The sequence below is a fragment of the Lynx rufus genome, unplaced genomic scaffold, assembly GCF_022079265.1.
Source record: "Lynx rufus isolate CCGP_SWC_20201006 ecotype Redwood Valley unplaced genomic scaffold, mLynRuf1.p SCAF_24, whole genome shotgun sequence".
NCBI classification, from domain to species: domain Eukaryota; kingdom Metazoa; phylum Chordata; class Mammalia; order Carnivora; family Felidae; genus Lynx; species Lynx rufus.
This window is the reverse complement of record NW_025814839.1, coordinates 746053-769524: the sequence shown is the minus strand read 5'-3', so window position 1 is coordinate 769524 and position 23472 is coordinate 746053. Positions and strand designations below refer to the sequence as shown.

Here is a 23472-nt window from a genome sequence, read left to right as displayed (position 1 = left end):
CATTGTTGCACTATATGCTAACTAATTTGGATGTACATTTAAAAAAAAAAAATTAAAAGAAAATCTTTTCTTTAAGAGCCATTTGAATTTTCCTTTTTTAATGAGCTCTGTGTTTTTCTGCTTTGCCCATTTTCTTTTTATTTTTTTATTATTATTTTTTTTAACGTTTATTTATTTTTGAGACAGGGACAGAGCATAAACGGGGGAGGGTCAGAGAGAGAGGGAGACACAGAATCTGAAACAGGCTCCAGGCTCTGAGCTGTCAGCGCAGAGCCTGACGTGGGGCTCGAACTCACAGACCACGAGATCATGACCTCAGCCAAAGTCAGACGCCCAACGGACTAAGCCACCCAACCGCCCCCCCTTTTTTTAATTATTATTATTTTTTGCTTTGCCCATTTTCTACTGGTTTGTTGGTTTTTTTCTTACTAATTTCTGTTGGCTCTTTGTGACATGAGAAAAAATATTGTCCTCAATTTGCCACTCATCTTCTGATGTTTCTGTTTGTTGGCTTGCTTTGGTCATGCAGTAGTTTTTTGTTAAATATAGTTGAACTTATCAATTCGCTTGTATGGCTTCTGAACTTTGAAGAGTAGGCTCCAGCGCCTGACTCCCGGGCCATGGTGTCAGTCTGCCCGTGAGCCTCCGAGGGTGGTCGGCACTTGTCCGTGTGGCCACGCAGAGCCTTGCCGTAGCAGGGAGCCCGTGGTCGTGGAACGGGATTTTGGGTACTGATTTTTCCTTTCTTTCTTTTTATGTGAAAGAGAGAGAGCGGTGCTACAATCCCCTCATTTATGAACACCATCCCAACAAAAGAAACCCCCCCGACTCTAATCCGCACCAACAAATTCACCGAGGGCTTTCAGAACATTGTGGACGCCTATGGAGTCGGGAGCTACAGAGAAGTGAACCCAGGTGGGCGGTGTGACCTCGTCCATCCTCCTGCCTCGTGCGCCACTGCCGCTGCCTCTCCCCACGACGCTATGACAGGCGTTGGGGAAACAGGCTCGCTGCTGCTGTTGTGTCGTTGTCCTGAGTGTAAAATGCTCCCTTGAACCTGTCTGTTCTCTTTTGAGAATTCTGGAGAAGGTCGGGTGTTGGAATTAACTAGAATTTTCTGCCTCCGGTGAGTCAAGCGTCTTGCTCTCCCCGCAGCTCTCTTCACCATCATCACTTTCCCCTTTCTGTTCGCCGTGATGTTCGGAGACTTCGGACATGGCTTCGTGATGTTCTTGTTTGCCCTCTTGCTGGTGTTAAATGAAAACCACCCCAGACTAAATCAGTCACAAGAGGTGAGACTACAAACACCGCAGCTCCTTACGTCTGGTTGGGTAGTTAGCAAGGATGATCTTAAATGTCAGTTTTTGGCAGTAAGCGTCACTGTAGGACGGAGCCGTAAGGGGTGCGGGCGTGTGGTCTCTGTGTGACGGCGACGCCCCCCACGCCAGCCCTCTGAGAAGTCCCAGGCCCACGTGGGTCCCGCTCCTGCGATTTCGCGCGGTCCCCCTCTGCTCACCTGCCCTGCTTTTCACAGATCATGCGCATGTTTTTCAATGGCCGATACATCCTCCTGCTGATGGGGCTGTTCTCCGTGTACACGGGCCTCATCTACAACGACTGCTTTTCAAAGTCGGTCAACCTTTTTGGCTCTGGGTGGAGCGTGTCAGCCATGTACAGTTCCAGCCACACCCCTGCGGAGCAGAAGAAGATGGGGCTCTGGAAGTAAGTGTGTGTTACCCAGCGGTGTTTTAGGTTGGAAAGCGCTTCTTGGAGGTTCCTCCGGCCTCCGCTAGGTCAGTCTGCTCACTCTGCTTTCTGTTACAGTGACAGCGTCGTCAGGCACAACAGGGTTTTGCAGTTGGACCCGAGCATTCCTGGAGTGTTCCAAGGCCCTTACCCTCTTGGTATTGATCCCGTGAGTGCACCTGTTCCTCGCCACGATCTCCGCTCCCTCTGTGGTGCACCTGCTTTTAATTGTCCGAGTGCTTCCTCAGAAGGTTCCCCGGGTTGCAGGCGGTGGGGAAGGTACCCTGGGGGGTTTCTGCCTGGGCGGCCGTGGCCCATGTGCATCCCCAGTCAAGTTGGTTTAGAGATGAAGCTGAGCTGTCCGTGTGGGAGCCCGGGTCAGTGCCCAGTGGGAGGAGTCCGTCCAGAGAGGTGGGGCCGCACGCCATCGGGGTTCCTGACCTCGAGGGAGAAATGGCATTTCAGGAGCCTTTAAGTGGAGGCAGCTTCCTAAATTTCTTTTTTCTTTGTGGAAATTTTTGTTTTTTTACCCTGTGATCTAGAAAGAAATAATAGGAATTTTAGAGCTGAAAGGGAGCTTAAGGTTCTCAGGGTGCTTATTGAGGTAGTTGTTTGAAATGGGAAGTGTTTGGAGAAGGAAAAGAAAGACGCAGCTGCAGGGGACCGGGACTGCCGCCCCCACCCCATGCAGGCAGGCCTCACCGGGCTCCCGCCAGGCTCCCTCCAGGGCCCCCCCCAGGCCCATGCCGGGCCGCCACCAGGCTCCTCCCAGGCTCCCACCCGGTGCCCAGGCCCCCAGCAGGCTACCTCCAGGCTGAAGGACCATTTTTCTGGACTGTTGGCCGTCTTCTGGGAGAATCTCACCCTAGAAAGGGGAGCTTAGAAACCAACTCAAAATCGGTCTGGAGGCGTGAGCTATAATCGTGTGCAGAATTGAAAAAACTGAAGAGAAAGGTCCTGCACCTTCATCGGAGCTTTCCAAGCCAGTGCCCTCCTAACCGGTTGTTCATTCTCGCCTCTAAATGTAATTTGTGTAATTCAGCCTTGTTGCCTTGCATCTTCATATAACTGGAAACTTGAAAAAACTTTCATAACAATTTCCTTAAGGTACAGCATTTTGGAGCCAGATTCCTAATAATGTGTGGCCTTGCTTTAAGGAGAGAAACATTTCTGAATATAGGCTCCAAGGAAGAAAGTTTAGGAGGGCGTTTTGTGGGGGGAGGAAGAGACTAGGGCACGGTACTGCCTCGTTTCGCTTTGATTTAATTTTAAAAATCGGCACCACGCTCATATGGTTAAAAAATAGATCCAGTCCTTATTTCCTCAGTTTCCCGACCCGGGAACGGCTGGAGGTAGTTTTAGCATCTCCTGCCAAGTTTCTTTATGAACTTTTAAATCTATCTTCTTATTCTCCCCTGTTTTTGCCTAAAAGTTGTTCTGTACCCAGTTGCTTTAGGCTTAGTGATGAAAGATAGACTTATGTGTCGCTGGCAAGGTGTCGCGTTGTTGCCGGCTTTCCTCCTCTCCCGCCCCTGCTTCCCCCGAGGAGGGCACCGTCAGTGGGCTTTTTCCCGTGGGTCCAGGCAGTCAAGCTGAAGTCAGCCTAAATACCTCTTTCTAGAACCTTCTTCTCACTTAGAAAGAACTAATAGACCCTGTTTCCCTTTTCCTAATCCCCCGAGTGAGGGATTAATTTTTCAGAGAGAGAAGAGAGAAGAGAGGTAATCAGCGGCAGGGGCCTGGAGGGGCTGGTCAGGGAGCCCCGGGGGGTTGAGCCTGGGTGCCCTGGGTCTTATCAGCACGGTTTGGCCACTTGCTGCACTGACGCTTCCTCCCTCCCTTCCTGTTAAACTTTATTATAGAACGCACACGCACAAGGATGTATAAAACCTGTCTGTGAAGTCCTAACACACATAGTTGTACGGCCCCCCACCCCCACCCCCCAGGGTAAGTGACCCCGGGACCTGGAATGCGCCCCTGGCCGCACCGGCCCTCCCCAGAGGGAACTTGCCGCCCCGCTGACTCCGTGTGACTCTTCCCCTGCTCTTCCTCTCGGTCTCGCCTCACAAGCCACTTCCCTAAACACAGTGTGGTTTCGTTTGGCATCCTTTGCATTTCATATTAAAGATGGGATTGTTGGTAACAGTCTGGTCCTGGTTTCAGGAAATCAGTGGTTCTCAGATCACAGGCGTCAAGGAGGAAGTCTGAACGTTGCTTTCCTTTTAAATCTGTAGCTGCCTTCCTATGTCCGGTGTCACCTGTGTGTCCTGAAGCAGTTGAAGGAAGTTAAAGATGTCTTGTTTTGTTTTGTCTTCAGATTTGGAACTTGGCCACAAATCGCCTCACTTTCCTAAACTCTTTCAAAATGAAAATGTCTGTGATTTTAGGAATTATTCACATGACTTTTGGAGTCATTCTGGGAATATTTAACCACTTGTAAGTACAGATTTTTTAAAAGTTTTTTTAATGTTTATTTATTTTTGACAGAGAGAGAGAGGGAGGGAGAGAGGGAGAGAGAGACAGAGTACGAGCGAGGAAGGGGCAGATAGGGAGACAGAATCTGAAGCAGGCTCCAGGCTTTGAGCTGTTCGCACAGAGCCTGACGCAGTGCTCGAACCCATGAACCGCAAGACCATGACCTGAGCTGAGGTCGGATGCCCAACCGACTGAGCCACCCAGGTGCCCCCAGATTTTTTTTTTAAAGCAGTATTTATAAGCCAAGTTTGGTATTCTTCAACTTTGCCTCTTGAGAGTGGACTGTATGGGCCTGCCCTTAAAGGCAGCCAGTGTACTGGAATGCTGTGCATTTGATTGTGTTGTGATCATACGGGGTTTTGACCGTTTCAGTGATTCATTTATTTAGCAGCTATTTATTGATTGTAGAGGATATGCCAGGCGCTGTTTTAGGCTTCAGGGACTGAGTAGTGCTGAAGACAGAAGACAGGTTTTGCCCACATGGAGTTTTCCATTCAAGGGAGGGAGGCATGCGGCATGTACATTCAGATTTGTTTCCAGAAGTAATTTTTGTCATACTCTTATTTCATTATAAGTTGGAAAGTTTTTTGTTTGTTTGCTAGAGCTAGCGTGTCAAGAGGAAGACGTTGCATCTTTTTCCTCTAACTGGACCTGTTAGTGAAACACTAGCCTTTCCACTGTGCTCACATCCGTTTTCTTCGTGGATGTATCTGAATCAGTAGTATGAGTTATAAGACAAAGGATGTTCTGGTGGGAGAGGCCTCGTCACAAAGAATTTAAGAGCAATTTTGTCTTCATTTTTTTTTTTAAGTCTTTTTTTTTTTTAATGTTTACTTTTGTGTGAGAGAGAGAGAGAGACAGAGTGTGAGCAGGGGAGGGGCAGAGAGAGAGGGAGACACAGAATCCGAAGCAGGCTTCAGGCTCCGAGCTGTCAGTACAGAGCCCAGTGCGGGGCTAGAACTTGTGAATTGTGAGATTGTGACCTGAGCCGAAGTCAGACACTTAACTGACTGAGCCACCCAGGTGCCCCTCTTCATTCTTTATCTCAGTCCAAACTTGCTCATGGTTTGATCGATTCCATTTCGGTTTTTTTTCTAGGCATTTCCGGAAGAAGTTCAATATTTATTTGGTTTCTGTCCCGGAACTTCTCTTTATGCTGTGCATCTTTGGATACCTTATATTTATGATCGTCTATAAGTGGCTGGTTTATTCGGCAGAAACCTCCAGAGTCGCTCCCAGCATTCTGATTGAATTTATTAACATGTTTTTATTCCCGGCTAGTGAAACGAATGGTCTTTACTCAGGGCAGGTAGGTAACGTTCTTTTCCACCCCCGTGAGCTTACAGGAAGTCCTGATGGTAGCCTTTTTGTTTTAAACAGTAGATGATTGAAGGGGCTTTCTGCAGGCCTCCCAGGAATGTAGGCGCTTTCCTGTTTCTTTGTATGTTGTCGCAAGAGCTCGTCACCCTGCTCTGAACACTGTGCTGGGGGCTCTGGGAAACACTCAGTAGCCGTCAAAACTGTGGGAAGAAAATGTATGGACTGGAGGGTTTCTGAGGACTGGCAAATCCCACCCACCCCGCCCCCTCCATTTTTCTAGTTGCTTTAAAATCAATCTCTGACTAAGCCAGGGCATCCCAGAACCAGCGTCTGGACCCCGCAGCACACTGACCCTCTCGCAAACTGGCTTTTCTAGAGTGGTATGTTTGGGTAACGCCCACCACATCCACAGTGGCGGGGTGAGGGCTCGGGGGTGACCGCCCTGCTTGCAATCCTAGCTCTGTCACTTCTTTGACGGGGAACTTTGAACACATACCTTGACTCCTCTGTGCCTCAGTTTCCTCACCTGTAAAATGGGAATAAAAATAGGACCCAATTTGTAGTCCAGAGTTAATCTGATCAAATACTTAGAAGTACCTGGCACCTACCAGTGCTCAATAAACGTGAGCTTGCGTTGTGATTACGGTGAGGGTCTCTGTGCTGTGTCGAGTGCCACAGTGTCACTCCTGAAGGACGCTGCTGTGGACCTTGCGTGTCGTGTTCCCAGTGTCTGTGAGATACCGGAGAAATCTTCTCAGTACTGTCCTCACCTGTGTTCTCCTAAGCTGTAGGTGTTTTGTTCTTGTTTTTTAAATTTTGGTGACCCTGCAAATGGAGCGTTTAGTTTTGTTTTCCGCCTTCCACGGACAGCTCGGTTCACTGTAAGCCCGATTGGAAGCTCAGCTCGTGGAACCGTGGGCTTCGCTGTGAGCTGTGCACACGTGTCCTTCTTGAACTGTTTGAGCTTCAACTCTTACTTATGGTTCTCCTGTTTGTGATTTTTCTATTAGATTTCATGGTTATTTTGTTGAACCTTTTTGTAGGATGACGTAGATTGTGGGAGAAAGGCACAACGGGAGTTCGGCGGCGCTCAGGTGCCGTGGCCGGGAAGATCACTGAAGGGCACTACCTTATTTAACGTCTCCGGTGTGCCTGAAAAGTGCTCTCCGTGATTATTCTTCTTAACTCACACTGGCCCTCGAGGTCGGTGGTGTCATCCCGGTGGCTCAGGGCAGGCCTGGTCACACAGCTGCCGGCGGAGCCCAGATTTTAGCCCGGTCTGCTTGACCACACAGCTCACGACTTCTGATAGGACTCTGCCCGTGGCCGCCACTTTTCTCCGCATTTCGGGGCACATTCGTGTTGGCGGTGCGGTACGAGATGCTAACGCATACCTGCTACTAGCTCGTACCACGTGGTGCACGCGGCTCTGGGAATCTGTGCGTCACATGGGGGCGGCCGTGGAGGAAAGCTAGGCGGGGGACCGTGTGATGCCCGATCGTTTGTTTTCATTGCCGCCTCCAGGCCCTTTAAAGCCACAGAGACTGCAGTGGCTGTATAGGCGCGAACATGCTTTGCTCTCGATTTCTTTTTAGGTGACGGTAAATATCTGTACTTTAAAAAACGTGTTTACTTATTTGAGAGAGAGAGAGAGAGAGAGAGAGAGAGAGAGCGAGCACGAACAGGGGAGGGGCAGACAGAGAGGAAGATAGAGAATCACCAACACAGAGCCTGACGCAGGGCTTGAACTCCCAAATTATGAGAGCATGACCTGAGCAGAGATCAAGAGTTAGTGGCTCAACCCACCGAGCCACCCAGGCGCCCTTAAATATGCCGACTTTTGAAGAAAAGGCTTTTAGTTTTGTTCTGAATGCTCTTTTAGTATTTTTCTTGTGTAGAAGTGAATCCACTTACTATTATTTGGGTTCCTCAAGTAATCTTTACAATGATAATAATAATAAAAACAAGAATATAAAAAAATGTCTAGCCTGTGTTTGTATTCGTCCTCTTTCAGTGTTTTTGGGAAATGGCGAGCTGGGGTTTGCCTCTGGTTTAGAACGTTCTTACGCATCCCTCACCGATCTGAACAAAGTGTTATTTTACCGCTCCGTCAGTGGTGTTACTCATCGGTTCTGGAATTCAGCTATGAGTTTGGGAAAAGACCTGCTGGCGAATACGATTCGGCTTTTGCGTTTACCTTCTGTTCCTTGTTATTGTGAATGAGGAGACGTTCTCCTGGATTTTCACTCGTAAAACGCACCGGTGACCCGGCCGGCACGTCCTTGCATTTTAACGGGCTTCCTCCCCTTCTGCGCGACAGGAGCACGTCCAGAGACTGCTGCTGGCCGTCGCGGCGCTGGCCGTTCCCGTTCTCTTCTTGGGAAAACCGCTCTTCTTGCTGTGGCTCCACAACGGGCGCAGCTGCTTTGGCGTGAGCCGGGTAAGTGTGAGTCCGGACGCGTGTCCGGAGGTGCCTGGCTGTAGGTATAGAAAGAGACGTAAAGAAACACCTTTCAGAGGGTCTCAGGCTCTTGATGTAAAGCCGGCACTCCCTTTATCCGGAAGCTCGGTGTCGCCTGTTGCGCAGAAGCTCGCTGCGGAGCCCGCCGTGCGGGCCTGTGGGCGCGGGCCGTGCGGGGATGAACCAGGCCGGCGGGGGGTGTGAACCAGGTCCTCCAGCACTGTTGTCATCGGCAAAGCGCTTTTTGTTCCTCCTCCTGGCTTCTTGACTTTTTTCTTTAAAGTGTTGTTTAATTTAAATAACCTCCCTCGATTATAGGAAACGTGGAACGCACAGGAAGGAGCGCCCTATCCTATCATGCGCTTATAACCAGGGTTACCATTTTGTTAAATTTCTTCCTAGACTGTTTTCCTGGGTGTCCACTTTCTCATTTGATTTCTTTAAAAATAATTGTGATAGACTGTACTGTCACCTCTGTCCACGTCCAGAACTTTCTCATCCTCCCAAATGGAGACTCTGTCCCCATGAAACACTGACTCCCCATCTCTCCTCCCCCAGCCTCTCAAAACCACCATCTACTTTTGTTGTTATGAGTTTCACTCCTCTAGGCACCTCGTATTCATGGACTCATGCAGTATTTGTCCTTTTGTGACTGGCTTATGTCACTGAGCATAATGTCCTCAAGGTTCATCTGGATTGTAACAGAATCTCTTCCTTTTTAAGGCTCAGTAATATTCCGTTGCATGGATAGATCAGATTTTGCTTATCCGTTCATCCATCGACGGGTACTTGGGTCGTTTCTACCTTTCAGTTATTGTGAATAATGCTGCTTTCAGCACGGTGTATAAAAATCTTTTCGAGTCCTTTCAGATTTTTGGATATGTGCCCAGAAATGGAGTTGTTCGATCACATTCTATGATTATTTTGAGGAACCACCGCACTGTTCTCCACAGTGGCTGCACCATTTTACATTCCTACCAACAGTACACAAAGGGTTCCAGTTCCTCTAATCAATACTCATTATTGTTATTTTTTAGATAGTAGCCATCCTAACAGGTATGATATGCTTGCGTTCTCATAAACAACTTTCTAATCTCGAAGAGCCGCATCATTAGGAGAAATGAAGGGGCTCTGACTTTGGAGTTGTCAGGTCCTTGTGATTTTAAAGGCAATGACTCTGTATTCTTTTGGTTGTTGTTAGAGTGGTTACACACTCATAAGGAAAGACAGCGAGGAAGAAGTTTCTCTACTGGGAAGCCAAGACATCGAAGAGGGAAATAACCAAATAGAAGATGGATATAGAGAAATGATGTGTGAAGAGGTAATCTTCTCTGTTACTGTCCATAACATTAGATAAGAAGCCAAGCTCTCGGGGTGCCTGGCTGGGTCAGTCGGTGGAGTGTGTGGCTCTTAATCTTCAGGTCATGAGTTCAGGCCTCACGTTGGGCATAGAGTTTACTTAAAACACAAAAAACAAAAAAAAAAAAACACCTCAAAACCCAAAACACCTGTTACAAAAGCTTCCCCAAATACTGTTTTGATTGTTGGCCATAAGGGTTTTGGCTTATCATTTTGTTGTTTCAGTTTTACAGTGGGATTTCTACTGTTAACATTACGTGCTGTCATATTAAGTGACTTAAGGTGCCATGAGCATTGCTTTCCAGAGATTCTTGTCTCAGTCAGAACTTTGTAGTTGTAAGAGGGAGACCTGATTACATTGGCTTCACAGGGAATCTTCTGGCTCATGTCAGGACAGGAGCAGAGTTGGCCTCAGGATGATTGGTTTCCGGGCATCCAATTCCAAGAAGTCTGGGTTGGTTTTCCTTTGCAAGTTTGCTTCATATTCTGAAGCCAGTTGGCCCCACGATTTTGGAACCTTGGCCACAGCCAGCCCTGAGCTTATTTTCTCCAGTCTTTCAGTGGGAGAGAAAAGTGCTCTCGGCTGATTGTTAGATTAGGAAGCATCCCAAGGAAGAACTGTGATTGCCTGGCTGCAGTCCCTCGTCATCCCTGTTCCAACAACCGCTCCTGTCATCTGCACGGATGGCCATAACCACGGACGGGGTCTTCAGCAAGAGAAGTTTACTGCTAGAAGCCCAAGTTCAAGACGTTGGCAGGGCTGGTTTCTCCCCTGGCCTCCTTCTTGGCTTGTGGGGGCTGCCTTGTTCAACGTGTCATCACGGGGCCTTGCCCTCCGTGGGCATGCGTCTCTTCTTCTAAGGACACCCACACTCGTGACCTCTTTTAACCTTAATTACCCCTTAAAAGGCCCTGTCTCCAAGCACAGTCACGTTGGGGTTAGGCCTTCAATATGTGAATTTGGAGGGGGTCACGGTTCAGCCCGTAACGGCTGTGGCTGGGGGTGTGGGGTGAATGGCGGAAGAAGCGGTTCCCCCCAAAGAAGGGCGGCACAGCCCTGGGCAGACAGAATAGAGCCGATTCCGCTACTCTGGTCGCCTTTATTTTCTTGGAAACTTTATTTGGCCATCCAGTAAGGGCCAAACAAAATTTCTGACGGGCAACATTTTGTAATTGTTACGTAATGTAGTGTTTTAATTTGGGATGATTGATAATTTATAGGATCATAAGAGAACCAAAAAGCAGAACGGGGAGGAGCGTTAGAGTCCTCTTTCCCAGTGTTTTACAGCCTTTTCACTGCCAGGGGCCCTTTTCACAGTCTCCCCTTGTTGGGCCTGCATTTATGCAGGAGACACGCACCTGTCTTCTGAAGACTTCAGAGTCTTCCAGGCTCGGGGTCGGTCAGCGTCTCTGGTTTCAGTAGGTGTTCCGTGGTCGCTGAGACCGGCCCCAGAGTCGCACCGGGCTGCCCGAGGGCAGTGACACGGGTGCTGCACGGGAAACTGAGGCCGGGGGAGCCGGGGTGGCGCGCTGTCTGTGACGGGGCAGTGAGTCGAGCTCAGGCCTTTGACTCGCTGCTCCTCACGCTCCCGCGCAGTCTCCCCAGCCTCCCAGAGGCCGGTCCTTCCACTGAGCGAGGGACGGAAAGCGGCCAGGCGTGGCGGTGGGTGGGCGCGTGCGGGCAGTTCGGCGACTCCGACGCGTGTTGTGTGATCTCCCTCAGTTTAATTTTGGAGAGATACTGATGACCCAAGTGATTCATTCCATCGAGTACTGTCTGGGGTGCATCTCCAACACCGCTTCATACCTGAGGCTCTGGGCTCTCAGCCTGGCCCACGCACGTAAGTTTTTGCCGAGACCTGCGGTCCCACACTCTGTGCCGAGACGCCCCACCGTGCCGCGGTGAACCCGGGGGGGCTCTGTGCGACATTTCACAATTCCGAGGGAAGGCTAGTGCCGTCCTTCGGGTACCGCGTGAGCCAGTATTGTGCGGGGACAGCCTCGCCCCTTTGTGTCAGCCCTCTCTCTCGCGGGGAGGCAGGCCTCTGGGTTTTCCGGCGTGCCGTATCTTCCTCCGTGTTTGACGTGATCGGGAGCCGGCCGACTTTTACATGAGTTACGTGTAGATTGTGTAGGTGTGTGGGTTATTTGCGGATACTAATTCAGAATTGTCAGAAGGAGACCCAGTCCCCCTGGCTAAGTGCAGCGACGCCGTGGACGTAAACAGAAGTTAACCCTGCCGAATGACTCCCCGCAGAGCTGTCTGACGTCCTGTGGACCATGCTGGTGCGCGTGGGCCTCCGGGTAGACACCACTTACGGAGTCTTGCTGCTGCTACCGGTAATCGCTCTCTTTGCAGTGTTGACAGTTTTCATCCTTTTGATCATGGAAGGCCTTTCTGCATTTCTCCACGCCATACGCCTCCACTGGTGAGTATGCAAGTTAGCTTTGGAACTGCTCTCTAAAAAATATTGGACCCCTCTCCCCACGTGTATAAATAACCCCACAAAATGCTGGCACTTAATAACCGTGTATGTTTAATACTTTGAATTTATCTGGGGCCTGACAGGTTACCTCATTGTAAAACAAAATAAAACTCTTCCGTATTTCGTGACGGTTTACAGCGTATGTCGGATTGCTTGTCCGTGTATGAAGTTACCCGGGTGGGGAGAGAGTTCTGAATACTCGTGTGTACGCGTGTAGCGTGTGAGGGGTCATGACGGGTTCGCGTTTCCGTTACACGTCGAGGAGGGCGACACAGGCAGGCTGTGTGTGTGTCTGTGTGTATCTTATTTAAGTAATAACATGTGTGCCAAGAGAGCACGTACGGAACGAAGCAGCTTCAGCACAGGAGCTGTTTGGGGTTTTTTCTTAACTTACAAATGTTGTTGCAAGAAATGTAGGAAATGTTACTCACAGTCTGTCGTTAATACACGGAAATTTTTTTGTTTTAGGGTAGAATTTCAGAACAAGTTCTACGTTGGTGCAGGCACCAAGTTTGTTCCTTTCTCATTCAGACTACTTTCGTCGAAGTTCAGTGACGACGTGGCATGATCATATTGCCGTATCCAAACAAGCTCTCGGATTTATGGAGAATTATCATGTTACAGAATTTCACTTCCGTCAAACTTACGATAGGAAAAATTCCGTCTTCATTGATTGCCTTATGATATAGCCAAATAATTCTGTAAGATATACCTCTTCCTCATGTTAAATATTTTGTAACGTTTATCAATTTCAGATATGTAAATTTCTTTCAGTTTTTATGGTGAGCAAACTTAAGTTAATGCCAAAAGTTACGTTAAAGTTATTTTTAAAAATAGAGGCTTGGGGGGGAGAAGTGGTTTTGAATGGCTAGTTGAAAATGGTCTTAGCTACTCGAGTCCTTTTCACCTTATTAAACAAAAAATTACAGCGTTATTCTGTCACTTGAAGTTGTCAGATAATATTTTCCAACAGCTGAAGTTAAGTATAATTTTTTAAAAAATTTAATGACGGATAATCAAAAGATTCGCATTTATTCTGCTTGATTAAAAGTATGTGAACATTTTGTATCGTATGCTGTCTAGAACTGCAAGTAGGGGATTGTTTCTACAATTTTGTCTTGTTTTAATAATTGGAGAAAATGGGATAAAATAACATACGACAGATGGTTATCCCACTTGTATATTTTTAAAGATATTCTTACCCTCTTATCCTTATATAAAACCAATTATGATAATTGTATGTTGGAAAGATAAACTGTATACTGAGCCTTACAACCCAGTGTGACCGTAAAAGGTAAAATATGGATGTGATTTGAACTTAGGGACCAACTTGTATGATGTTACTGATGTTACCGAACCTTTTAGGGGTTTATACTGAGTGAAGGGAAGGTGAAAAGTAGTATTTTGTATATTTTTATAACAAAATATAAATTAAGATATTTTACCATGAAGAGATTGCACCTGTCCTTGAGAACAGTATAATTATAATTTTTTTTTTTACTTTCAGACTGATTGTAAATAAAGGTCTGGTAAAGGTACTTAGAGTTAGTTTAAGCTTTCAAACACCATTTGGATCGGTTGAAAATTCTCTTTAATTTAAATTCATCTATTCACTTGACATTTAGCTTTGAAGGATTTTGAGTCCTGTTGAATATTTTAATCTACTCAGACAGTCCCCACCTTACCAGTGGTTCCACTTAATGAATTTTGAATTAATGATGTTGTGAAAGCAACACACATTCCGTAGGAACCACACTTGCAGGGTTGAATCTGGATCCTGTCCGGGCCAGCGATCTGCGGCCCCACCCTCTCCGCCACGCTGGGCAGAGGCCGCAGCTCCCAGACAGCCACGCGGTCGGGAGAGTCAACGGGTGGCACACGGACAGCCACCTGCGCCCACACGGCTGTTCAGTTTGTCACTTTCAGTACAGGATTCAGCCCATTACAGGAGATAGTCAATACTCCCTTATAAAACAGGCTTTGTGGTGGATGACTGTGCCCAACCGGAGGCTCCTGTCCGTGTTTGGAGCACATCTAAGGCGGGCCAGGCTAGGCTGCGGTGTTCCCTGGGGTAGGTGTGTTAAATGCACGTTCAACTTAGGATGAGACCCCATCGTAAGTTGAGGACGATCTGTAGTTTTGTAAATTATGTTCATTTTTCATATTTTACTGTAATTGATGTTAGGTAATTATTTTCAAAAAGAAATCGGCAGTGTTTTCACTTAACGTTTTGAGGCAGGTGCATGAAAAGGCCTGTTTGTCACCATACACCTTCACCCTGCCTAGTGGGGGAGTTTGGAATTTTCATTTCAAGCTTGGATTCTGGTAGCCCTGGATCTAAGCGTGTCTTTTCAGGTCAAGTCGAGACCTGTTTGCCGAGAGGCATGAACCGAACACGCTGACGTAATCGTGATGCTAACGTTAGACCTTAATTGTGTGGTAAGCCTTCCATGCTGCTCTTTGACCAATTGGGAGTTACTGGCCTTTGTCCCTCGTATTACAATATCAAGCTTCAAACCACGCGGATAAATCCTTGGGAAGTGATTCTGCTGTCAGAGTGCAGTTTCTCCGGAAAGGTCTAACGTTGGACACTCCTGTTGGGTGAATACAAACTCTGAACAGTGCTGTCCCTCACCACTGGCCATCTTCATTACTTTACGCCAAGGATCTGTTGTAATAAAATGGTAATTCATCCTTAGGAAACTCACGATTTCGGGGCACTGTTAGCCGATGAGTAAACAGGAGGCCTGTAGTGTCTGCTGGAATTTTTTAGTGCCCCCACTGGTAACTGTTATGGGCTGTTACAGAATTTTTCATTTTAAGTACCATCTCTTACCAGGGTATAGAACAGAGAGGAAAGAGTCCGTTTTTAATTGAGACCTATGTAGTGGTTATGTATTCTACGTAATTGTATAAAAAATGAATTAGTAGTCCCAACTTTGGTGAAAGGCCTCTCTAGAAATAGAGCTTGATCGTGTCTTGTAGGCACTAGGGGAAATTTAATTTTTTTTCTAAAGCTGTAGGTTCCAGTGGCTGCTTTATGTTTAAACTTTGTGCTTTGCTTTATGTTTAAGCTGTCTGGTGGAACTATTATGTGTATCATTTTTGAGACACACTTTGTTCCTTTAATAGCAAATATCTGGAGGAAGAATGGTCGATTGTCGGGATGAAGCTATGTATCTGTTTATTTTCCTCAAGAGAACACGTCATGATAAATGTCATGACAGCCATGTTTTCCAGTGTTCATTCAGGTGTTCATTCTGTGTGTTAATGGAGTCCTAAAATAAAAATCCAAGGCATTTCTTCAGGAAAACAACTTGATTTCATCCTGTAAGGGTAAAGAACGTCCTTGTGGTGACGTAATTATGATCAGTTAAAGAACTCCGGTGTTCTGATGGGGATCATGGTGAGCCCTGTGGACTGTCCATTCCTTGCGGGTAGGACTTTGAAAAGACACCCCTTTCACAGAATGCCATTCTGTCCTCATTTCGGGAATGGGTACTTTATAACAACATTCTGTTCTCAGTTTCCAGTCTGCTGTAGCTTCAAAAGGCCTAGAGTGTAGCATAGGTCACTCTTAAGATGTTTATGAATTCAATATTCAGGCATTTTAGGGTCTGACTCATTTTGGAAAACAAACAGAACTGCTACAACTGTTCCGCAGTCTGCATTTGAAAACAGTAAATCTCTTCATTTAAAATTCTAAAGCCAAGTTTGCGTGCATGCCATCTGGTGTAATCTCCAGTAAGGTTATTAGGAAATCTTAATTCAAGATGATGAAAATCAGGCAGTTCCAAGTAATAGTTTTCCAACAGCGAGGTCATTGAGGCCGGGCTTTGGTTTAGAATTGTAAGAAATACTTCAGAACATTCCACGTGTTCCTTGATGGGAAAATCCAACAAGAAGGCTAGGTTCTTGGTGTCAGCCTTGTCGTCCAGGGACTCATCTCCAGGAGGGGAGAGCAGTCACTAAGTTAAAGCTCCACAAATGCACGAAAGGACAACTTTGCATCTTCCTATCAGTATTGAACTTCTTTTTACTAATGAAAAATAAATATATTTTTAAAACATGGGTGTTTTGCTTTATTATGCCTTCACGTGTCTAGAAAGCTAAAGCCAGAAGTCGCCTGTCCCTTCTTGGGACTCCCTCTTCCCTGATCCGTGTGCCAGAGAGAACCCGCCCATTCCTGGAACTCTTCAAGGTATTTGCTTTCTGAGGCCCTTTGATCCACACTGGTGGGGGGGCTCAGACTATCAGTCCTGCCTCACCTCCTACTCTGCCTGGGCCATCTCCGAGACAGTGCAACCTTGACCGGTCGCCTCGCTGGCTGGCCTCCTTCGGGGCAGAAGGGCGGGATGGTAGCGCGGGGTGATGAGGATCCTAGGAGGGGCTCCCTGGAGCCCGCAGTGGGGTGTCCTGGACTCGTCGGTCCCCCGAGTCTCGAGTCGCGGGAGCATGCGTGCTGCCCGCTGCTCCGCTCGGCTCTCCGGCCGGCCGGAGCGGCGGGCCCGGATCCGGGGGGAGGCTGGGCGCCACCCGCGGGGGACGGGCCCGCGCCGAAGTGAGCGCGGGGGCCGGGGCGGGCGCGTCCCGGGACGCTGCCGACCCGCGCCTGCGGCGGCCGTTGCCGAGGCTCCCGTTGCCAGGGGCGCCGAAGCCGCGGACGCCGCCCGTCGCTGGGCTCCCCGGGCGCCGTCTGGCCCTTCGCGGCGCCATGGACGACCTGCGGGTGCTGTGGATGCGCGACCGCGTGTACACGGCCTTCGGCCTCACAGACCCCCGCCTCTTCGAGGAGCTGCTGAACCGCGACGGTGGCGAGGTCGAGGACCTCATCCTGCACTTCCTCAACCAGACCAAGGACGAGGAGGGCGCCTTGACGCTGTTCTTCTACCGCAAGGTGGTGCCCGAGGAGGTGGAGGTGGAGATCGGTGAGCGCCCCGACTAGGCTTGGACTTTCTGCAGTTCGGCGGCTGCTTTCTGAGCCGCGACCCCTGATACAGGCCTTAGCCCAGTGTCCCTCCCCGCCGCCGCCACCCCCTCCCCCCCCCCCCCCCCCCGGCTGGATGTCCCCGTTCTATGTGGAAGCAGATCTCAGCCTCACTTAAAAGGGTCCCCTGGTTAATTCCTGGACCCCCGGAAGGGTGCTTGGAAATCTCCCTTGGACTGTGACCTGTTTCTGGGCTGTCTCCGACTTGCTTCCCCCTTCTTTCCCTCCTCTTCTGGCTCTTCTCCACCGTCACTGCATCATGAGAATGCCAGTATATCCTCTGCTGAGCATGCTGTTCCTTGGAGACTCAAAGCTGCCGAGACTGGAGGCACCAGAATGGTGTCGGGTTCTGGGCAGAGGCGGGGGGAGAGGCCTCCTCCCCAGCTCCGTGTCTCACATGGTCACTCACTCTCTGCCTATTAAGACCCTTGGGCAGCTTTATTGGATCCTTTGTGGGGCCCTGGTCATCCAAAGACCCTGGAGGGGGACCAGGGCATGCCTCTTCATCCCGCTTTTCTATTTCTGTCCCTGCCCCCGGTCAAGTCTTCTCTCTGCTCCCGGCCGAAAATTATATGAACGCAGACAACTAGATGCTGGTGAGGGTGGTGATAGGAAGGAGGGTGGTGGCCAGCTAGCCCAAGATGCTCTTCTAATAGTTAAATGCGTATTTCTTGAAATAACAAAATGGAATCAGGCTGTATATATATCATGGGATGACTCACTTAAATTAAAAAAAAATGACACAGGTAGTACTGGAGGGCATTCTCTTAAAAATTCACATGACAGGGGCGCCTGGGTGGCTCAGTTGGTTAAGGGTCCGACTTTGGCTCAGGATGGTCTCATGGTTGGTGGGTTCGAGCCCCACGTTGGGCTCTGTGCTGACAGCTCAGAGCCTGGAGCCTGCTTCCGATTCTGTGTCTCCCTCACTCTCTGCCCCTCCCCTCCTCGTGCTCTGTCTGTCTCTCTCTCTCAAAAATAAATAAACATGAAAACAAAAAAAATTCACATGACATAGAATTACGTACAGTAAAACATGCAAAAGCAACCCTTCACTAACCCTGAAGTCCTACTGCCATTCCTAGTAGGTAGTTGGGTGTGTATCCTGCCAGATCTCGCCCTGAATCAATCTATCATCTATCTATCTATCTATCTATCTATCCATCATCTATCATCTATATCTTTCTATAATGTTAATATATAAATGTCTAGAGCTTCTAAAGTCAATCATACCATGTCTGTATATTATGTTGTGACTTGTCTCTCCCTCAAACGTATCTTGAGAATTTTTCATGTCAATACTGATAGATCTACCTAACTTTATAGGTTTTTTATTTTATTTTTTTTTAACGTTTATTTATTTTTTTAACGTTTTATTTATTTATTTATTATTTTTTTTTTTTAATTTTTTTTTCAACGTTTATTTATTTTTGGGACAGAGAGAGACAGAGCATGAACGGGGGAGGGGCAGAGAGAGAGGGAGACACAGAATCGGAAACAGGCTCCAGGCTCTGAGCCATCAGCCCAGAGCCCGACGCGGGGCTCGAACTCACGGACCGCGAGATCATGACCTGGCTGAAGTCGGACGCTTAACCGACTGCGCCACCCAGGCGCCCCACGTTTTATTTATTTTTGAGACAGAGAGAGACAGAGCATGAACAGGGAAGGGGCAGAGAGAGAGGGAGACACAGAATCTGAAACAGGCTCCAGGCTCTGAGCTGTCAGCACAGAGCCCGACGCGGGGCTCGAACTCACGGATCGCGAGATCATGACCCGAGCCGAAGTCGGACGCTTAACCGACTGAGCCACCCAGGCGCCCTAACGTTTATTTATTTTTGAGACAGAGAGAGACAGAGCATGAACGGGGGAGGGTCAGAGAGAGGGAGACACAGAATCTGAAACAGGCTCCAGGCTCTGAGCTGTCGGCACAGAGCCCGACGCGGGGCTCGAACTCACGGACCATGAGATCATGACCTGAGCCGAAGTCGGCCGCCCATCCGACTGAGCCACCCAGGCGCCCCTAACTTTACAGGTTTTAAGCACATTGATGTACCGCGCTTACCCATTCCCTAATTAAAGACCATTTACCCTTCTATAGTATTTTACTTCACAAACAAGGCAACAGTGCCCACCCATCTCTGCACACTTTGTGTAATTCTTTGCGACGGGTTCACAAAAGCACAATGGCTGGTTTCCTGGGTGTGTGCATCTACACCGGCTGCCCAAACTGCTCTCCAGAAAGGCCCTGCCAGTCCACACCCAACGGTGGTGAGGTGCCTGTCAGCCAACAGCCTTGCCGACATCGGATACTGTCGGTCTTTTTAACGTTTGCCAATCCCATAGACGAAAGAGGGATGCGCTTGCTTAGTCTATACTACGTGTTTAATAATATTTAGTGGAGTTGAGCCTCTCTCTCTCTTTTTTTAGAAGTGAAGGCTTTTTTGAGGATTAACTTAAAATTTTTATTTTGTTAGTATTTTTTAAATGTTTATTTTTGAGGGACAGAGAGCCTGAGTGGGGGAGGGGCCGGGAGAGAGAGAGAGAGAGAGAGAGAGAGAGAGGGAGACCCAGCGCCCAGCAGGCTGCAAACTGTGGGCGCAGAGCCCGACGCCCGACGCCCGGCTCCATCCCAGGAACTGCGAAATCAAGAGCCGCGCCAAAGTCGGAGGCTCAACCTGTTGAGCCACCCAGGCGCCCAAGGTGGAGCCTCTTTTTTATGCTTGTGGATCACTGAGATCAACCGGTGGAACCGCTTGACCGTTCTGCGTCCTTCATCTCCTGGGGAGTCTGCACAGGGTTTCCTTTCGGGCCACTTGAAGCTGTCTCTGCTAACCGGAACATTTCTGTACGACTGTGTTCGTTCATAAATTGGCGCTCGTCCAGGAGGGCAGGGGGAGACGAGCAGGGAGGCAGAAGGCTCCAGACCGGCAGGTGGCAGGTGTAAGGAGCCCGGGGAACTCGCGCCCGAGGCCGGTTTTAACGCGAGAGGATCAGGTGCCTGCCTCCCCTCCCCCCACGCCCGCCAGCGTCTTCGGGTTCGTGGAGGGGCCGCTGGCGGTCACTGCACCGGCCGAGCCCCACCCAAGGGCAGGAGGCGGGGAGGGGCTCCCGCGTCCTCGCCGTGACCTTCCCCCCCACCGCTTCCCCGGGACTGTCGCAGGTGCAGGCCATTTCCCCGCGGCGCGCGGTGGGGTGGGGGAGCAGGGCGTCAGGTGTCTGGTGTGGTGGCGCAGACACGTGTTACTACTTTTTTCTTCCGTGCTGGCGGCGGTCAAGACGGCGAGACGCCCGAGGCGGAGGAGGAAGGCGAGGAGGAAGAGGCGGAGGCTCAGCCAGCGCAGTCGGAGGGTGAGTCGCGTGGGGGCGGCTCCCCGCGAGGAGGGAGGCTGGGACCCGGTGTGGGGGACAGAGGTGGGTGCTGGCCGTTCGGGGCGCATCACCCGTGCCCCGGGGGCCCGCAGCCAGCGACCACAGACTGGGGGGCCGGCAGCTGCAGGGGGGCGGCCTTCCCGAGCTCTGGGGCCGAGCTCGCAGCTGTGAGCAGGGCCGCCCCTCCCACGGCTCCGGGGAGCACCTGCCTGGTCCCTCTGGCCTGGGCCTCGCTTGCCTTGCGACCGCTTCCCTCCCCGCTCTGCCTCTGTGGGTCTGAATCCTCCTGTCCTTTCCCTGGTAAAGGCGACAGTCACGGGATCCAGGGTCTGCCCTCTCCAGTAGGACCTCCTCTTTTATATCTGCAAAGACCCTGTTTCCGAATACAGTCACCTTGTGAATTCCACCCGGTATAGTACAGGTCCCCCGGCGCCTCGTCCCCGTGCAAGTGGCGTCCGTGACAGCTCAACACCTGTGCGCTCTGTTGTGTAGCCCAGGCTTCCTTCCCCTCGTGCAAACCACACGCCCCGTTTCTTCTGGCCAGTTCGAGGCAGTAGTGGAGGATTTTACTGCTGATAGAAATGTGTGAGCTGGAGAAGTTGCTGGAAACACACCTGAACGTGCGAGACGCCTGATTCTCTGCAGGCTCCGCTTTTCCTGTAGTGATGGGATGGCTTTAGATTCGTGCTAAGGCTGGGTTCTCCTGCGGGTGGCTCTTTTTTCCTTTCCTTTTTTACATTAAAAGATTTTTTTTTCGTGTTTTTGTAGTTGTTGAGTGGTTTCATTTTATTCCTAGTGTATTTCTACCGTTTATCTAATTCAGTTTTCTGCTTGTCCTCATTCCTGAAACGATTTATTTTGTCCTTTTTCTGGGCAGCTGAATGTATTTTATTAAAGTTTATGAAGTTTTTCAAATTTTAATTTCAGTAGCGTTAACGTACAGTGTTATCTTAGTTTCAGGTGTATAATATAGTGATTATCAGCCTTCCATACCTCTCACCTAGTTCACCCATCTCCCCCTCCCCCTCCTCCAGCCCCATAACCATCAGTGTGTTCTGTGTAGTTAAGAGTCTGTTTCTTGGTTTCTCTCTCTTTTCCTTTTGTTCATCTGTTATGTTTCTTAAATTCCACAGATGAGTGAAATCCTATAGTATTTGTATTTCTCTGACTGACTTATTTCCCTTAGCATGGTACCCTCTAGTTTCACCCATGTCGTTGCAAGTGGCCAGATTTCATTTTTTCTTATGGCCGAGTAATCCATTGTATCTATATATACACCGCATTTTCTTTATCCATTCATCTACAGATGGACACTTGGGCTGCTTCTGTATCTGGGCTATTATAAATACTGCTGCCATAAACCTAGGGGTGCATGTATCCCTTTATATTAGCGTCTTTGTCTTTTTTGGATAAATACCCAGTAGTGCCATTGCTGGATCGTAGGATAGTTCTATTAAAATTTTTAACCTTAAAAAAAATTTTTTTTAATGTTTATTTATTTTTGACAGACACAGAGCATGAGCGGGGGTGGGGGGCAGAGAGAGAGGGAGACACAGAATCTGAAACAGGCTCCAGGCTCTGAGCTGTCAGCACAGAGTCCGACGCGGGGCTTGAACCCACGAACCGTGAGATCATGACCTGAGCCGAAGTCGGATGCTCAACCGACCGAACCACCCAGGCGCCCCTCCAGACGTGTTCATTTTAGCCAAAATGTCATTCCTTCTGTAGTACAGATTGAGGGGAGAGGATTACAGGGTTAGAAATACAGACCATGAGTCCTCAGGGAGGACTAAGTTGGATTTTGACAAGACAGACGGTGGCTATGAGGGCCACAGCCCTATTTACTGCGGGGCTCTAATCTTGTTGAGAGACACATCCATTTCAGCACCAGTCAGTCTCTGGACAGGAAGGACATCTGTGGAAGGACGCTGCTTGGACACAAAGGCCAGGGAGGTCTTTTCAACAAAGCAAGTTAATATTACTTCCAAATCAATAATTAAATGTATTTTTTCTTTTTGTGGTAAAATATACATAAAACTTACCATTTAAAAATTTTTGTTTATTTTTCAAATTTATTTATTTTGAGAGAAAGAAGGAAGAAGAGACGGCGGCGGGGGGGGGCACGTAAGAGCGGGGGGGAGAGGTGCAGAGAGAGAGAGGGAGACCGAGAATCCCAAGCAGGCTCTGCGCTGACAGCGGGGCTTGGTCTCACGAACTGTGAGATCATGACCAGAGCTGAGATCAAGAGTCAGATGCTTAACTCATCGAGCCCCAAAACTTACCATTTTAACCACTTCTAGGTATACAGTTCAGTGGCACTGCATTTATTTGGTGCATTTGTTAGTGTGTTTTTGGCTACAGGCTGTTACTGGTGCTCTAATCCCGTTGGTGCTGCTGGCTTTATACCATTTCCTCTGCTGGTGGGTGTGCCGGGCACTTAACCACACCATAATCGGATCCTCGAGTCTGACCAGTAGCTGTTATCGTTCCCATTTTACGGATGAGAACATCAATAGTAGACCAGTAGACCCCACACGTTGATTTGATTCGAAAGCCACAATGGCTCCGCACGGTGCCTTTTGCAGCAAGAGCCAAACCGTTTGGGAAAAGCTCTCCCTTCCCTGTAATTACTGGGTTTCTCAGAAACTCTCAGGGCTGTGACGGGTTCTGAGGGTTCCAGATCCGCACTGATAACAGACTTGAGAGAGATACATTCGTTTTACTTAGATTACCTTTCTTTTCATCCCCCACAAGTTTCGAGTTTCAGAGTGAAGATAGAGTATGTGCTAGTATGTTAGCTATAATTCTCATCCTAATAATAAAACTCCCCTTTACGTGAAAACCTCAGAGAAATCACTCACTGGACACTGTCGCTGGAACATGCACACACACACATGCATACACGTGAAATTTCCGACCGAGAACCCACCCAGCAAAAATACAAACGGCTTTCGTCGTTATAACATACGTCGAGGCTGCGATTCGTTTGTCCAAAATGTACATGGACCTTTTAGATACCATGACTATTGAATGAAATAATGCTGCCGTACAAGATGCGGGCCTCGATGGTAGGAAATCTATTCTGATTATTTCATTTTGCACCCTGAACGATATTTTGCAGCCAAGAATTTGCAACTGAGAAACGATTCCGCAGATCAGCTTGTATTAGGCATCGGGGATGAAGAAGTCGACAAAGAGAGTTTAGAAGACCTGCCCGTCAAGGTACGCGTGGCTCCTTCCCCTCCTTGCTGGGGTAACGGGAATGCCATACC

The 23472-nt window shown here is 48.8% G+C and overlaps 2 protein-coding genes across 3 annotated transcripts in view; both read left to right on the top strand.

Annotated features, from left to right (window-relative positions):
• ATP6V0A2 (ATPase H+ transporting V0 subunit a2) overlaps positions 1-15916 on the top strand; it is a 42462-nt gene extending 26546 nt beyond the window's left edge. Inside the window, exons 10-19 of one of the 2 annotated variants that reach the window (XM_047087995.1) lie at positions 765-915; positions 1156-1292; positions 1535-1722; positions 1825-1915; positions 4064-4182; positions 5320-5530; positions 9204-9323; positions 11085-11202; positions 11619-11790; positions 12316-15916. In XM_047087995.1, the coding sequence (XP_046943951.1) occupies positions 765-915; positions 1156-1292; positions 1535-1722; positions 1825-1915; positions 4064-4182; positions 5320-5530; positions 9204-9323; positions 11085-11202; positions 11619-11790; positions 12316-12415 (1407 nt within the window). In that variant the 3' untranslated portion in view covers positions 12416-15916. Of the gene's footprint in view, positions 1-764; positions 916-1155; positions 1293-1534; positions 1723-1824; positions 1916-4063; positions 4183-5319; positions 5531-7861; positions 7982-9203; positions 9324-11084; positions 11791-12315 lie in introns of those variants that run through there. The other variant, XM_047087996.1, reaches the window with a different exon arrangement.
• A 3098-nt stretch (positions 15917-19014) lies between these two features.
• DNAH10 (dynein axonemal heavy chain 10) overlaps positions 19015-23472 on the top strand; it is a 144675-nt gene continuing 140217 nt past the window's right edge. The window contains exons 1-3 of the mRNA XM_047088495.1: positions 19015-19099; positions 19958-20179; positions 23322-23422. Coding sequence (XP_046944451.1) covers positions 19015-19099; positions 19958-20179; positions 23322-23422 — 408 coding nt within the window. The remainder of the gene's footprint in view (positions 19100-19957; positions 20180-23321; positions 23423-23472) is intronic.